The sequence below is a fragment of the Oxyura jamaicensis genome, chromosome 3 (assembly GCF_011077185.1).
Source record: "Oxyura jamaicensis isolate SHBP4307 breed ruddy duck chromosome 3, BPBGC_Ojam_1.0, whole genome shotgun sequence".
In the NCBI taxonomy this organism is placed as follows: Eukaryota; Metazoa; Chordata; class Aves; order Anseriformes; family Anatidae; genus Oxyura; species Oxyura jamaicensis.
In genome coordinates this window covers 107,862,202-107,875,797 of record NC_048895.1, presented here as the reverse complement: position 1 = coordinate 107,875,797, position 13,596 = coordinate 107,862,202, and the positions used below count along the sequence as shown (strand labels likewise).

The window sequence follows — 13,596 nt, the reverse complement described above, 5'->3', positions numbered from 1 at the left end:
TGCTTGTAGATTTGCTGCCTGTATCTGCAATTAATTTGTTCTGGAGGAGCATCTTAAAATAACTTGTAGGCATTCCCACAGGAACTTCAAGTTGAAAATACAAGAAGAATCAGGCAGGATCAGATTCAAAGTGATGCATTGTTCACATTTGTGATCAGTGTTTTGATGTAGAATACTGTACTGTACAGTTTACTATGGAAATTTTCTCAGCCTTAGTGCAATCAGCCTTAGTGCAATACTTCTGAAGTAGGAGTATGCAAAGAGAAAAATACTACATAATTCACTACAATAGGGCAAGATTTATTTACCCAGAGAGATTTCAAGTGGACATTTAGATACTGCCAGTGTGGCAGATGAATTAGCATGGGAAACTGCTGCTGATTCTACTTTCCAATAGATCTAGTATGTTACCAGAACACCATGGGCTGGAAAAAATTATAATCTACAAATGGAAAATTGAAATATACTGAAATCTAACCAGGGAGTCAGAGGAACATGTCTCCTGGAATGGCTCCTGTGTTGGCAGAAGTGACTGGGCAGTGATCCCAGAGCGTATTAATCTACAGTCATGAAGCTAGCAGAGGAAGGTCATTTAGTTATTAGGAAAATAAAATAGTTTTTATAAACTGAAGTTTGGTGATCATGAAAGGATTACACTCCCACCAGTTTTGTTTGAGACAGTCCACTGGCTAAGCTAGGGCAACAAGACTGCCTACTCCAGGGCTAGGGATTGTCACCAAGCTGGGGAGCATGGCTTATATCCATACAGCTTGGATTTTTGTGTTTTCCCAAACAAGGTAGCTATATCCACACTGCTTATTGGGTGCAGTCCCCAAGCTGTACTGAGATTTATGTCTGAGAGTGGTATCTGGCAGGAACTACGACTGTGACAGAGAAGGTGTTAACAGTTAAGGAGTACAGTAATTGTCATTCACTGCCTTAGCCAGCACTTTCTTCCTGTTTTATTCTCTAATACAGATATAGCCTGTATCTCTTACAACAGCTGTCTGCACAAAGTATCCTGTGGCTGTCTCATTGCTTCCAAGAGCAGCCTAGGATTCAATCCTTAGAGAGGAAATTTTGAATCCTAACAGGTGAAAGAAGGGACAGGACACAAGACTGAGATATTTCTCACAAGATTTTAGTGATCTGTATGTTAGGTAACTAAGTTTAAATTACTTACACTGGGTTCTGTTCACTGAGTGAAATAAGAATTTACATAAGCAAGCAAGCTCAACCCAAGCTGGAGATTTGAGTTAGATCAGATGAATAACCCTTTAGTGGTGCTTGTTTGACTAAGAGAAGCTGACAATAACTTATACATCTAAGTTTCAGATCATAAGATAATCAAATCAGAAGTGATCTTAGTGGCCCTCTAGTCCAGCCTCCTCAGCAGAGTAGGTGAGATGAGGCTTCTCAAGGCTTTTTCCATTCAAGTCTTTAAAACCTTTGATGATTGAGACTGAACATCTTTAGGAAACCTCTTCCAAAACCTGAGTGTGTAAAAAGGTTTCTCCCTATACAAAACCAAAACCTCTTCTCTTTATGAAAAGTCAGAATCTCTTCTCTTTCATTTTACATCATTTATTGGTATGGCATCCTCATGCAATGTGCTACCATGAAAAATCTGTCTCCATCTTGCTGGTAATAACTTTGTAGGTACTGTCCAGCTGCTGTTAAGTCCACCTGAAATTGTCTCTTCTCTAGCCTGAACAAAGTTAATTTCCTCAACTTCTCACAAGGTGAGTCCTCCAATCAACCTTTGTTTGCTCGTTGCAGAACTCATTTGTTTATTGATATATGTCTTGTACTAAGTAGTGCAAAACTGTATATAAAGGAGTCTCCCTCACAACACGTCTGAGAGCAAATGCATAGGGGGCAACTGCCAGAGGTGGTTTTGGATGAGAAGAGGGGATAAAGGAATATTCTGAAGGATTACAATAAAACATGAGATTTAAGATACAGCCTTGTGTGTAATGCTTCCCAACTAAATAGCTTAAGCAACTCCCAGATCAAATGTGCTTTTGTTTAGGATTTCTCTGCTCTATGCTATTTCCATCTGGAACCCAGGTATCATAAGGGAAATATAAGTGCCTAACTGAAAGCTGTCAATAGTGGAGGATAATCTCCACTATTTGGTGACCCCAGACCTACAGCAGAATCCTCACAGCAATGATGGGACACTGTATTGGTTTCCACATGAAGCTGAAGCTTGCAGATGACCTTGCCAACATGCATTGTTGCCCTGAGAATTCCAAAATCATTTCTGAAATACTCTTTAGTGCTTTTGTATGCTCTGCCTATATCATTCTGTATTACCAGTACAAATAGGTAGAATTGCATGACCAGGGCCAGACCTATGACATGTCTTTGGCTGGGAAGGCAGAAATGAGGAGACCTGGAAATACCTGAGCGCATTTCCATTCCAGTGTCTGAGAAAGAACAGGAAGGTTCCTCCCCCCCAACATCTCAAAACCACATCCTAAGATGGCTTCAATCAAGGAAACCTTAAGTGCTATGAGTCACTAGTGGGTGCTCTAGAACAGAACTCTGTGAACTGTAGAGCCAGCATCAATGACTGTCTGTTGGTTACTGAAGCGGGGACCAATCTTTTACCCAGACACCCAGTTATGCACCAGCTCTCCACAACTCCCACTGTAGCAGATTGACTGGCTTCCCAGTGCATAGTACTTGACCCTGAGGCTCCTCCAGACATTATGTACAATCTCTGTGGCTTTATGTTATTGTTGTGTGTATGTTTGTTTTCTTCTGGTTCAGATGGTTTGAAACAATTTTCATGCCACACTGCAGTCCATCAGCAGGGTACTTTTGTGTCATCCAAATAAAAGTATGTGTTGTTGTGTGCCTCAGGTATGAGTGGCAACTGTGTTTGAACACAACACTGGTCATCTGGATACCTCCAGAGACTGGAAGCTAAATCCCATGCAGTGTTGTTTTCAGTGCCACATGGAGATGATTCTTGGCACAACCTAATTTCTGAATTATCCCTGGGAACTGTCTGGAGAGTGCGAGCTGATAGCTACCCTACTGCACCTTCTTCATTTATCAGTGTAGACACTTGATAACATCATGTCTATACAGCAAATTATCCAGTGCCAAATGGTTAAATTTTTGGAAAGGTCTCAGTGGTGTTACTGGTTTGAGTCAGTACTGTACCTGCTCTAAAGGATGCCCTGAGGTTGCCAAGATGGACCCTAGAAAACAGGGTAGGGCCATCACTGAAGAAAGGAATGCTGCCTCTCCCCTCTATCCTCTTAGACTCACACATCGGACATAGAATGAAAAAAGAGATGAAGAAGAAAAAAAAAATATTGTTTTCACTCAATCTGTGTTTTCATTTGCTTTATATTTTAGGAGCCATCAGACAAAAGGTCAAGACTGGAAGCTAAAAATCCATTTCAAAAGGCAGAGAAAAGAAATGAACAGCAACAACAACAATGACAAAAAGCCAAAAGGTAATTTTGAGATAAATCCTCAACTTCTAAGCTGGAGGGCCAGGCCTTGGATATTGTTAATGAACCATTAGCCCTGCCTTAATCACAACATCTCTTTCTTTTGTTCTCACACCCCACTGCTTTTTCGCAGCCGGAGACACTCGGTTTTTCAGAAGTGACAGTGCTCCTCACGAGCACAGTTCATGCTGGTTGTAATGGACACATCTGTGCTTGCACAGTTTGTCCATCATCTCCACTGTTTGCTTTTAGCAGCACGAGGAGGAGAGTGTGATGGTATATGTGTGTGTAAGTGTGTGTGAGAGCTGCAGTAAGAATGCAGAGACCACTTACAACCCTGCTAAGCTGCTCTGTTTCTCAATACTGTATTTATTGCAACTCACTTTGTAGTCAGATGAATGGGGTATTTTTAAAAAGAAATTTTACTCCCAATTGTTTTTGCTACAACATAAATTTGCTGAATCTTTATTAGACAGTAAGAACTCAGGCAACCCTTGCTGAGACTTGATCTTCTATTGAAATATGTACAACTTTACCCTGGAAGTAGTCCTTTAAGACGAGTAACAAAAGCTTACAGACAAAAGTCCCGTCTGCAGAGGCAGCATTGCTTTTCTCCTCCACCACTGCTCCCCAGATCAGTTCCCTGTTGCAGTGTCAATGCTGGCAAATGAAAGGAGTCCAGGGCACCTGCATGCAATTTTCTTTAAACTATTAGCCTGGTCCTGGGCACAGTTTTGGCTCTGGCCAGTGAGCAGTCTCCTGCAAAATGCCTGGCAAGGTTTGGGGAACTGCCTGAGCAATCTGGTCCCAGTCCTGATGCGGTGGAGGGGTGCAGCTGTGTGGGAGTCATGCCACGTCCTTCAGCCTGCGGCCAGCAACTGGGTCCTGGACTGCTTTATTTACTTGAAGTGACAAGATCATGGTATCCGCTTTATTTTTCCTTTCCTAGAAACATCTTAGATTACTATTTTTTTAGGCTCTGGTTATACAATGAAGATGTCATGAGTGGTTATCTCTGTGGCTCCAGGTTATTTCTTATCAGTGTGAGATGGCGTTTTTACCCCACTTCAACACCCCTGATTCCTTACACCGAGGAAAATGAGGGAAAACCCTACAGAGCTCTTCATCAGTCAAACTGCTTGTTGTCTTTGAAACTATAGAAGAAACAGCCACACAACCCTATTTAGGGAAGGACTGAGAAGACCTGTTTTTTGATCTCCTTGTTCACTTATAAAGAAACTAGATTTTAATATATTATTTTTGCTTCCATATTTCTTAAATAATATTGATGTTCTCATATTTTGTCCTGAATATGCATTTCATGATTTATTTTATTTTCTTTATATTAATTCTGTAAATTGTTATTTAATATACAAGGTAATGAAACATTAGGCTTGAAGCACAGTTAGACTTCATCTGTCTTCTTGTGCATTTTTCTACTATCATTCATTCAATCCATTAGTATGCCATCTTTGTATATTTTGTCCGAACAATCACTCTAGAATGTTTTCAGAATGCTAGAATGGATATTGTGAAGCTAATGACTCTAAATATCAAATTAATTTTCCTATTGGCTGGAAATTCTTGGTTTAGTAGTATGTTAGTTTGAAATAACCAATATTTCAAACACAGTTTCTTATGTATTTACTTTTTATTTCATTGAGCCAAGCAAGAATAATGTGAAACAACAATACAAATTAATGTTAAAAAGATTCATAATTTACTTTTTCTTAGTGATGCTGATAGCTGGAAGAGCAATGGCAAATATAATTAAGGTTGCATAACTCTTCCATTCTACCCTCTTTTTAGTTCTCTCATAGCTTTCATAATTTATCACTATCCATTCCCAAAGTTTATATTCATAGTTCCCATCTGAAAGTGATTGTTTGGTGGAAATCTATGTTTAAAATGTTCCAACAATTCTTGAGAAAGAAAAAAAAAACTACCAAAAACTAACAAACAAACAAACAAAAAAAAAAAAACAGAAACAAAACAAAATTCAAAGCAATCCTACAAAACCATTATTTTTCCCATAAAAATAACTGAAAGAGTCTGCCTTTATGCATAGATTCCATTAAAATAGCTTCAGGAGGAGGATGAGGAGCCAAACACATTTTTTTGTATAAATGGGAAAATGTCAATAAAACAAAAATGGATTCGTAGTCAGTTTTCCATGTAGAAAATTTGGAACATAATTGACATGGAAATAATCTTTTTTGAGAGGAAGTGATTTAGTAGACATTGACTGCCTTTTGATCAAAATGTGAACCACCTTTGGAAACTAAGCTTTGTTCAGATGCAGTAGATTTCTTGTGTGCAGCTATGAGCTCAGTGAATAGATGATTTAGTTGTGCAATGGTGAAAACCATTTGGAAATTTGTGTGGATGAACCCGAAGTCTTACCTTTACAACTCTCATAAGGTAAGCAAGACGTTCAGACCCAAGGTATCCAACATCACTAAATCTTCTTTCTGAAAATAATCTATGGCTATATCCAAGTAGGTCACATTTTAGCACTTTTTTTTTTTTTTTTTTTTTTTTCAGAGTTTAATTGCTGTATAGATTTTGAACAGACTGTCAACTAAGGAGAAAAATTTAGTTTAAATATATATATATATTTTCTTTTACGCTAGCAGATGTAAATTTTCATATTGTATCTACATTGATCCTAAACACTACTTTTAATGCAAGATCTACACGAAATCTCAGTTTTCCTTTGGCTGATAGTTCTCTCTATAAAGTTATAATACATTTTGCTTACCAGCACTAGTAGAATTTTCCACTTCTGCTACCTTTCTCTGTTTTACTCAACATCTGGGCGTTTATTGACATCTGGGTTCGATTTGACTGAATATATAATTGTACATACACTGCAAATAAGCAGATCCCCTTTTTGAAAGGAATGTAGACGGCAAGCCAAATGGTTTGATTCTGCCCCAGATATACCCTCAGCATCACTTTTCTTAGAAGAGCTTTTCCTGTCTTCATGCTTGTACCATTGCACAAAATTATGCTGAATGCCTCTAGAAGGAAAAAGGCAGAGCTAATCCCTAACATAGACTGTTGCTTTTACTAATCACCTGTCAGCTAAATACTAGCATATTAAAGAAGAAATTAGTTTTGAAGCACAGCTGGAGGACTGCCTTGAAGAAGCCTGTCACTGCTATGAATTTTGACCCACCAACATTATTGATGGCAAAATCCTTTACACCTGATTTCACCCATTTGAAAGTTAGCATTTAGCTTAAACTAGTTACTGATGTTCATTCTGTAGTCAGTGAAGAAATACTAGTCCATTTTGGGTGTTGATGCATTCTATCTTATAATGATGATGATGATTAAGAGACAGGATAAACAGTCCTCTGGAGGTGCTTTTCTCATTCCATGAGAATCTCTTGCTCAAATTCAGTAGTTTACTAAATGATTCTTTTTTAGTGACAACTAAAACAGGTTTAGCCTATGCTATTTACTTAAAGTATTCCTGGGATGGAGAAGGTGAGGAGAGAGGACACTATATTTTCAACCTTCTAGGAGTGGCTTCTGTGAATACTGAATCTCAGAGAAACTTTTTTTCTTGGTTCTGCCTCATTCCAACTGGAAATTGCTCAAATCTGGGGTGTCCTGCTTGTGCTATATTTTATAAGTACCCTAGTTGGTACAGTCTTGCTTTGTGCTATTCCTGGGTGGGAGTTACAGCCATCACTGATAAAACTCCTCTTGGAATTTGGGTGGAAAAAGAAAATATATGATCTCTGGAAGCAAGGTCATGTTTCACAGTGAGATTACAGAGCTGCAGTTCACATTTTTAGGGATAAAACAAGAAAAGCCAAAGCTCAACTTGAGTTGACATTGGCCAGTGTGGTGTAATAAAATAATGAAGGGTTTTTACATACTTTAGTATGTAAACAACAAGAGGAGGTCTAAGGAAAACATTGGACTGATACTTGATGAAGACAGTCACCTAACAAGAAGAGACAAGGAAAAGGTGAAGGCATTTAATGACTTTTTAATATTAATGATAGATCTTTGCTGTGTGGTCCTCCGAGTTGGAGGACGTGACTGAAGGAGTAGTGACTTTCCTTTTGTGGTCACCAAAACTGTAAAGGACCAGCCATATCTGTTGAATGTTCTTAAGTGCCTGGATGTAGTGCTTTCACACTGGGAGAGAGCCAAGCTCCACCATGTGTTTCTATCACTTCTTCTTGTCAAAAGAACAAGGGGAGAAAAAAATGAGGAAAAAAAGTTCATGGTTTGAGATAAGGAGCTGTTTAACTAAAGGAAAAGAAAAAAGAAAAACGAAGGTCATGCAGAAACAAAAGGAGAAAATAATTACTCTCTATTTCCCATTAGCAAGTGATGTTCAGCCATAGCATGGAAGCAGGGCATCCGTATTTGTAGTGGTTGCTTTGGAAGACCCACACTTTCATATCAAGAGTGTGTGTGTGTGTCCCATTCCCTTTCCCCTTCCCCTTGCTGAGTGTGATGTCATACGGTATGGAATATACCTCTGGTCAGATTAGGTCAGCTGTCCTGGCAATGTCTCTTCCCCTCCTCCCCTCTCCCCCCCCCCCCCCCCCCAAACTACTGGGCTTTTGGGGGTGTGTGGTTTGGATAGTAAGCACTGATGATATACCAGCACTGCTCAGCAACAGCCAAGATACTGGTATTGTATCAATGCTGTTCTAGCTACTAGTGCAGAGCACAGCACTGCATGGGCTGCTGAGGGAAAGTAATTCCACCCTAGTAAAATGGCGTCTGACTGGATTCACCTCAGAGTGAAGGCATTTGAACAATGTCCTCTGTAACATGCTTTAACTTTTGGTTAGCCCCAAAGTTGTCAGGCAGTTGGACTTGATGATCTTTGAAGGTCTCTTCCAACTGAACTATCCTATCCTATCCTATCCTATCCTATCCTATCCTATCCTATCCTATCCTATCCTATCCTATCCTATCCTATCCACATCTTCAATTTAAAATTTACTCATAGTTATAAAAGAGAGGTCACTTAATGATATTTTTCAACTTAGGAAACACTGTCTTTTTAAAGCCTGTTTTTTGTTGGTGGTGTTTTTTTTTTTTTTTTGGTCACACATCTTATGTCTCTTAGTCAGTGCTAGACCAGTTGAGAGCTGTGTTTTGGTTTCTAATTCTGAAGCTGGGGCAAATGTGTGTTTAAATATAGTTAATCCAACACAGGATCCACCCCTTACATAGATTTTTTTTTGACTAATTTTTACTTTCTTTTCAATATCTACCATGGTATATGTTAAAACAGAAAGAATTCTGGATCAGTAAACACACATGTAAATGAAGGTGTGAAAAAGAAACTGTTTCATGGCTGTGAAACCTGTGATCATAATATGTCACACAAGACCACCCTACAAGAAACAAGAAATTAGAAATATTGAGGGCTGTTGGACACCATATTTTCACAGCAAAAGGCACAAAGTTATTCAGCACAGATGTTTTTGTAATTGTGATACACTGGGAAAATTCTCAGTGTTCAAACTTCAATGGCTCCCAGACTCACACTTCCACCTGTGTGTTGTGGTGGTCTACTCTTAATACACTGGTCTGTAATGTGAACCATGTGGTAACGTGTCTGGCTCAAAAACTTGTTAAAACCCCTCCCATCCCCCTGTGTTCTCCTCACTTCTTTAGGCTTGTTTCCTCATTTCTATTTTTATGTTTAAAGGATTTACAAAATGGAGATAAACAGGAAGCTCATGGGATGGCAGATATGAGAGGGAGCTAGTTCAGGTACTTCAAATTTGGTAGTGATCAAAAGTTGCTAGCTACTCTGTGCATTGCATGCATTAGCCTTTGCAAAAAATAACCTCATGGTGCTTGTTACAGCTGGCCAATCCATTTGTAGGAAAATAAAGTTATTTGATGCACTGTTTCTTCTCTCTGGGTTACAACACGACCTTAAGAAAAGTTTGTCTTGCAAATATATTTCAACCCCTTTATTTTTTCTTGTGAGATTTTTACATTGACTAACAGATTATGATGCCTATAAACCCTCACAGAATACTTCGTCTAAGTAGATCTCAGAGTGTGTCCCAAAGACTCCTCATTATATATTTGTTCTCAAAGATTTGCTGTCAAACTCATGATTGCGTGTATGTGTTTATCTGTAAGGGCATATGAGTCTCAATGCAGGAAATGTGAACAAGTATTTTAGTTACAATTTTATAATTATATGGTAAGTAACCTGCCAGATCAAGAAATACATCAATAATTTTTATTTAAAAAGAGTTGCCTGTAAAAATGTTGGTAGACAACAGAGTATAACTTACATTATCTCAGCAAATATTATTTTGAAAAAAAAAAAAAGGCAAAATATTTTCCCCTTCAAAGTCCCATTAAAGGCAATAAATATAAATTACATATTACTTAGGTTTGTATGTACACTCTCCCCTACTCCTTGATATTTTGTTCAAGTACCACAGAACTGATAACACAGCTGGAGCTTCTTCGAAATTTTCCCACAAAATCTTTTTCCACTGAAAAATTGTTGATTCACTGAAATTAACTTGTTTTACAGAAAGAAACAGTTTTTAATGAAATTATCTAAAAGAAAAACTATTTTGGTAAGATCAAAGTTATTATAAATCATTTAATTATTTTAGAATGCTACTTTCATAATTATTTTTGATTTTTTTGTTGTTATTCTTTGAAAAAACACTGAATTGCTCTAAAATATTATGTCCCACGGAATTTAATTTCATAAGAAGTTAATTTTAGGGTTTCTCTCTCTCTACCTCTCTCTCTTAATAAAAAAGTAAATCTTGTTCCTGAATACCTATCTTGTTGCAATGTCCATGATATTGATATTTGAGAAATGGTGAAGTTAGATAAGTACTTTGAGCTTTTGAGCTATTAAAACAATTTAGTGCAGTATATAAAAAATAAAAAAAAAACTTTTCATTATTTAAATTACTCGATTATACCATGGAAAAGCCCTTATACCAATAGAAAGTATTTCAGCAGTACTTTTATATAGGTTAGACTGTGTCTAACCTAGAGATGGTCAGTTTTACTATCTTAAAATGGTACAGTTTGAGCTTATATATAAGTTAAAAATGGTTTGTCTGATGCATCATCTACAGTGACACTGGGACATCTAGAAAAATCTTTGAGCATATAGAGCTTAAAAAGGCAAATTTTCAAAGTTATGTGAACAAAATTCGCTATCTCATTAGGTTCTTGAAAATCATTTAGTATTTGGAACTGGTGTTTCTCTGGGGATATGAAAATAGCTGAATCAAATATTGAAGTGAAGGCCCCAAGGACTGAAGCCACCATTTTTTCCTAGATGTTGGTACTATTAAAAGAACACTGAGGTAGAAATGGAAACCATACTGTTTCTTATCCCGAGAATGAGGACTTCCTTTCTGGATGCTTCACACAGCTCACTGAAAATGGCTGAGCTTTTGGCAGCCCTCCTGGTCCTCACTGACCTTGGGCTAACATCTTGCCATGGGGTCACCAAACAATAGACTGATTACCCTGAAAGTGCAAGTTTCTCAAGGGTTACACAAACAACTTCCAGACTTTAAAACTAACCATAGAAAAAGTCTATATTTTTCTCTCTCTCTCACTCCCTCTCTCTCTCTCTCTCTCCCCTTCTTAGCAATAAAGGCACACTTTGAGAACAGAAAAGTGGACAAATCTGCTGATAACTTCACTTAGTAAGTAACATGTTTAATTCTAGTTAGTAGGCTTTATAGATATCAACACAAATGGGGATGAAGGTGAATATCCTTCATTTATAGCTATTGTAATTATTATTATTATTATATATTTTTTTCATAGATAGCCTTTCTGTTCTTCTGGAAATATGCTTCAATGCAATTAATGCAATTAAACAGATTTCAGGGTGTCTATCTCAAATGCTCCAGCTATGTATGCAAGAAAATGCAGATCACAGTTTTAGAGTAGCTCATTTTTTGTGCCAAGTGCTGAAAATATCTACCGTCAACATCATGAGAATGTTTACCAGGATGACATGTATTTGCCCCCTTATCTGTGGTGTTTCACTCTAAGAGGCTTTGCTTTTGCTTGGTGTTACAAATTCTTTTGGACTAGGAAGAGAACCTGTATCATTCAAAGTTTGAAATAGTTACAGGTATACTTTCCTTTTTTATTAGCTGTTCTCTGCAAAGGCTGTCTTTCACCGAAAATTATGAAGATGCAAGGTATATAACATAACAATCTAGCTTTGAAGTATTCTAGACTTAATGATTCATTACTGCTTTATGTCACACTGACAAAATTGATACAGAATTTAAATTTCTGCCTGCCTTTTAATAAGTGTTATGTTCATTTAAAAGGCCAAATTAGCTCTCCAATCCTGTGAAACTGCATTCCTCACAAGAAGCAATGGGTCTATTGCAATATTTGAAGTTCTTAGGTTGGAATTCATATGCTTAATCTTTGAAATTTAGATTTTCTTTGAGGTCTTGAAGAGGACTCTTTGGAGCTTGAATAAACAGTTTTGAAGAAGATGCTTTGCTTTAATGATGTTTGTGTTTTCTATATAAACTGCAATAGAACCTGGTAACCCATTGAAGACATTTGTGGTTCCAATGTTTTAATCTACATTGGAGAGAGTAGGTTACACTGAACTCAACAGTTAGCTTGAGATCAATGTTTTCATTTACAATTTGAAACTCATAAAAAGCATAAGAGGTCCTTCCTCCCCTCACCCTAAGTTGCAATAGATCTGATGATGAAAACTGTTTGCTAAAGGAGTGTCTAAAGAGAAACACAAAGGCTTCAGCAAACTTCTTGCTGGTGAAGAGCTGAGCTAGCTCAGGCCACTCAGGCCTTGATACATTAGGACTTAGGGGAAATAACATTAAAATATCTTTCTGACAAGAACTTTTATATCAGTTTATGTGGGGCTGAAAAAAGAAACAAGCAGAACTCACTAGGCATCTGGGTAACAGTAGGTTAGCACCCATAGCCGGGGAACATTTGTGAAAACACCAATATCTTACATTTGCAGACTCCTCATTTACGCAGCCGAGCTTTTCAAGAGAGATCCCAGCAGAGTGAGATCCTTTCACAGGGTAAGGCAATGTCTATGCACATTGGATTTCCTTATTCCTTGTTTGTGTATGTCACTTTTTTTTTTTTTTTTTTTTTTTTTTTTTTTGTGGTGATGACTGATGGATGTTGTGCATTGAATGTGGAAGACACCAATTATGAAACCAGGTCAAGAAAAAGAAAAAGGCAATCTCATTCTCACTGTAAGTTTAGAAACCAATTATTTGGGGGAAAAAAAAAAAAAAAAAGCTGGGTCCAAACCCCTTGCCTTTGGCTGTCTCTGATTACTACAGATCCTTCAATTTGATTAATTTTTACTGTCTCCTTCAATCCTTATAAAAGTAACATTCACCTCAGACCTGACCTGCAGCAGCTCTTCCTGCTGCCAACCTGCAGTAAAATTTATTGCCCTGTTTTATCAGATGACAAGAAACAATGCCAGCAATTTATCCAGTGCTATCTATATGTGATCAAACAGCACCAAAGTTACCCACACACTGAGCAAAGATATGCTGGTTTCACTTGAATATTTTTAACCTGTAAAGTCTACTGGCAGCATACTTGTTTGACAAGAAGTAAATAACTGATCTTTAAGCCGGAAGCTTGTCAAAAAGAGTAGTTGACAAGTCAATGTTCAAAAATGTTGGGAACAGGAATCTTATTTTATAATGCAGAACTCTGCAGTATCATTGCATTTAAAGGTCAGCCCCCTAAAGTTATTTATTGTTCAAAAGGTGTTTTTAATCAATTTGAGAAAGTATGGCTTCTCTCCAAGTATGCCTTCCTTCTCCACAAGCATCAGTAGCCAGGATTAAAGAAGTTTAAATAACAACAAACTGAGCTTTGTGTTTGTATCTAGTGTCAACTTGCACTGCTGTAGGAAAAGTTCATTTTTCCTTTGTTGCAGTGCACTTAACAATAGAAAAAAAATCATCTTACTTCAAAGAATTTTACTTCAAAGAATTCTTCAAACCATCTATTTCACAGTGTTTTATACCTAAAACCACAGATCAATAATAAAATCAATGATTGTTGATTGTGTATATCCCACTCTACAATCATGCAGTGA

General features: G+C 37.5%; 1 protein-coding gene across 1 annotated transcript in view; it reads left to right on the top strand.

Moving 5' to 3' along the window:
- LOC118164483 overlaps nt 1–12,517 on the top strand; it is a 43,922-nt gene extending 31,405 nt beyond the window's left edge. The window contains exons 3-4 of the mRNA XM_035322029.1: nt 3,376–3,476; nt 12,487–12,517. Of these exons, the coding sequence (XP_035177920.1) occupies nt 3,376–3,462 (87 nt within the window). The 3' untranslated portion in view covers nt 3,463–3,476; nt 12,487–12,517. The remainder of the gene's footprint in view (nt 1–3,375; nt 3,477–12,486) is intronic.
- The last annotated feature ends 1,079 nt before the right edge of the window (nt 12,518–13,596 follow it).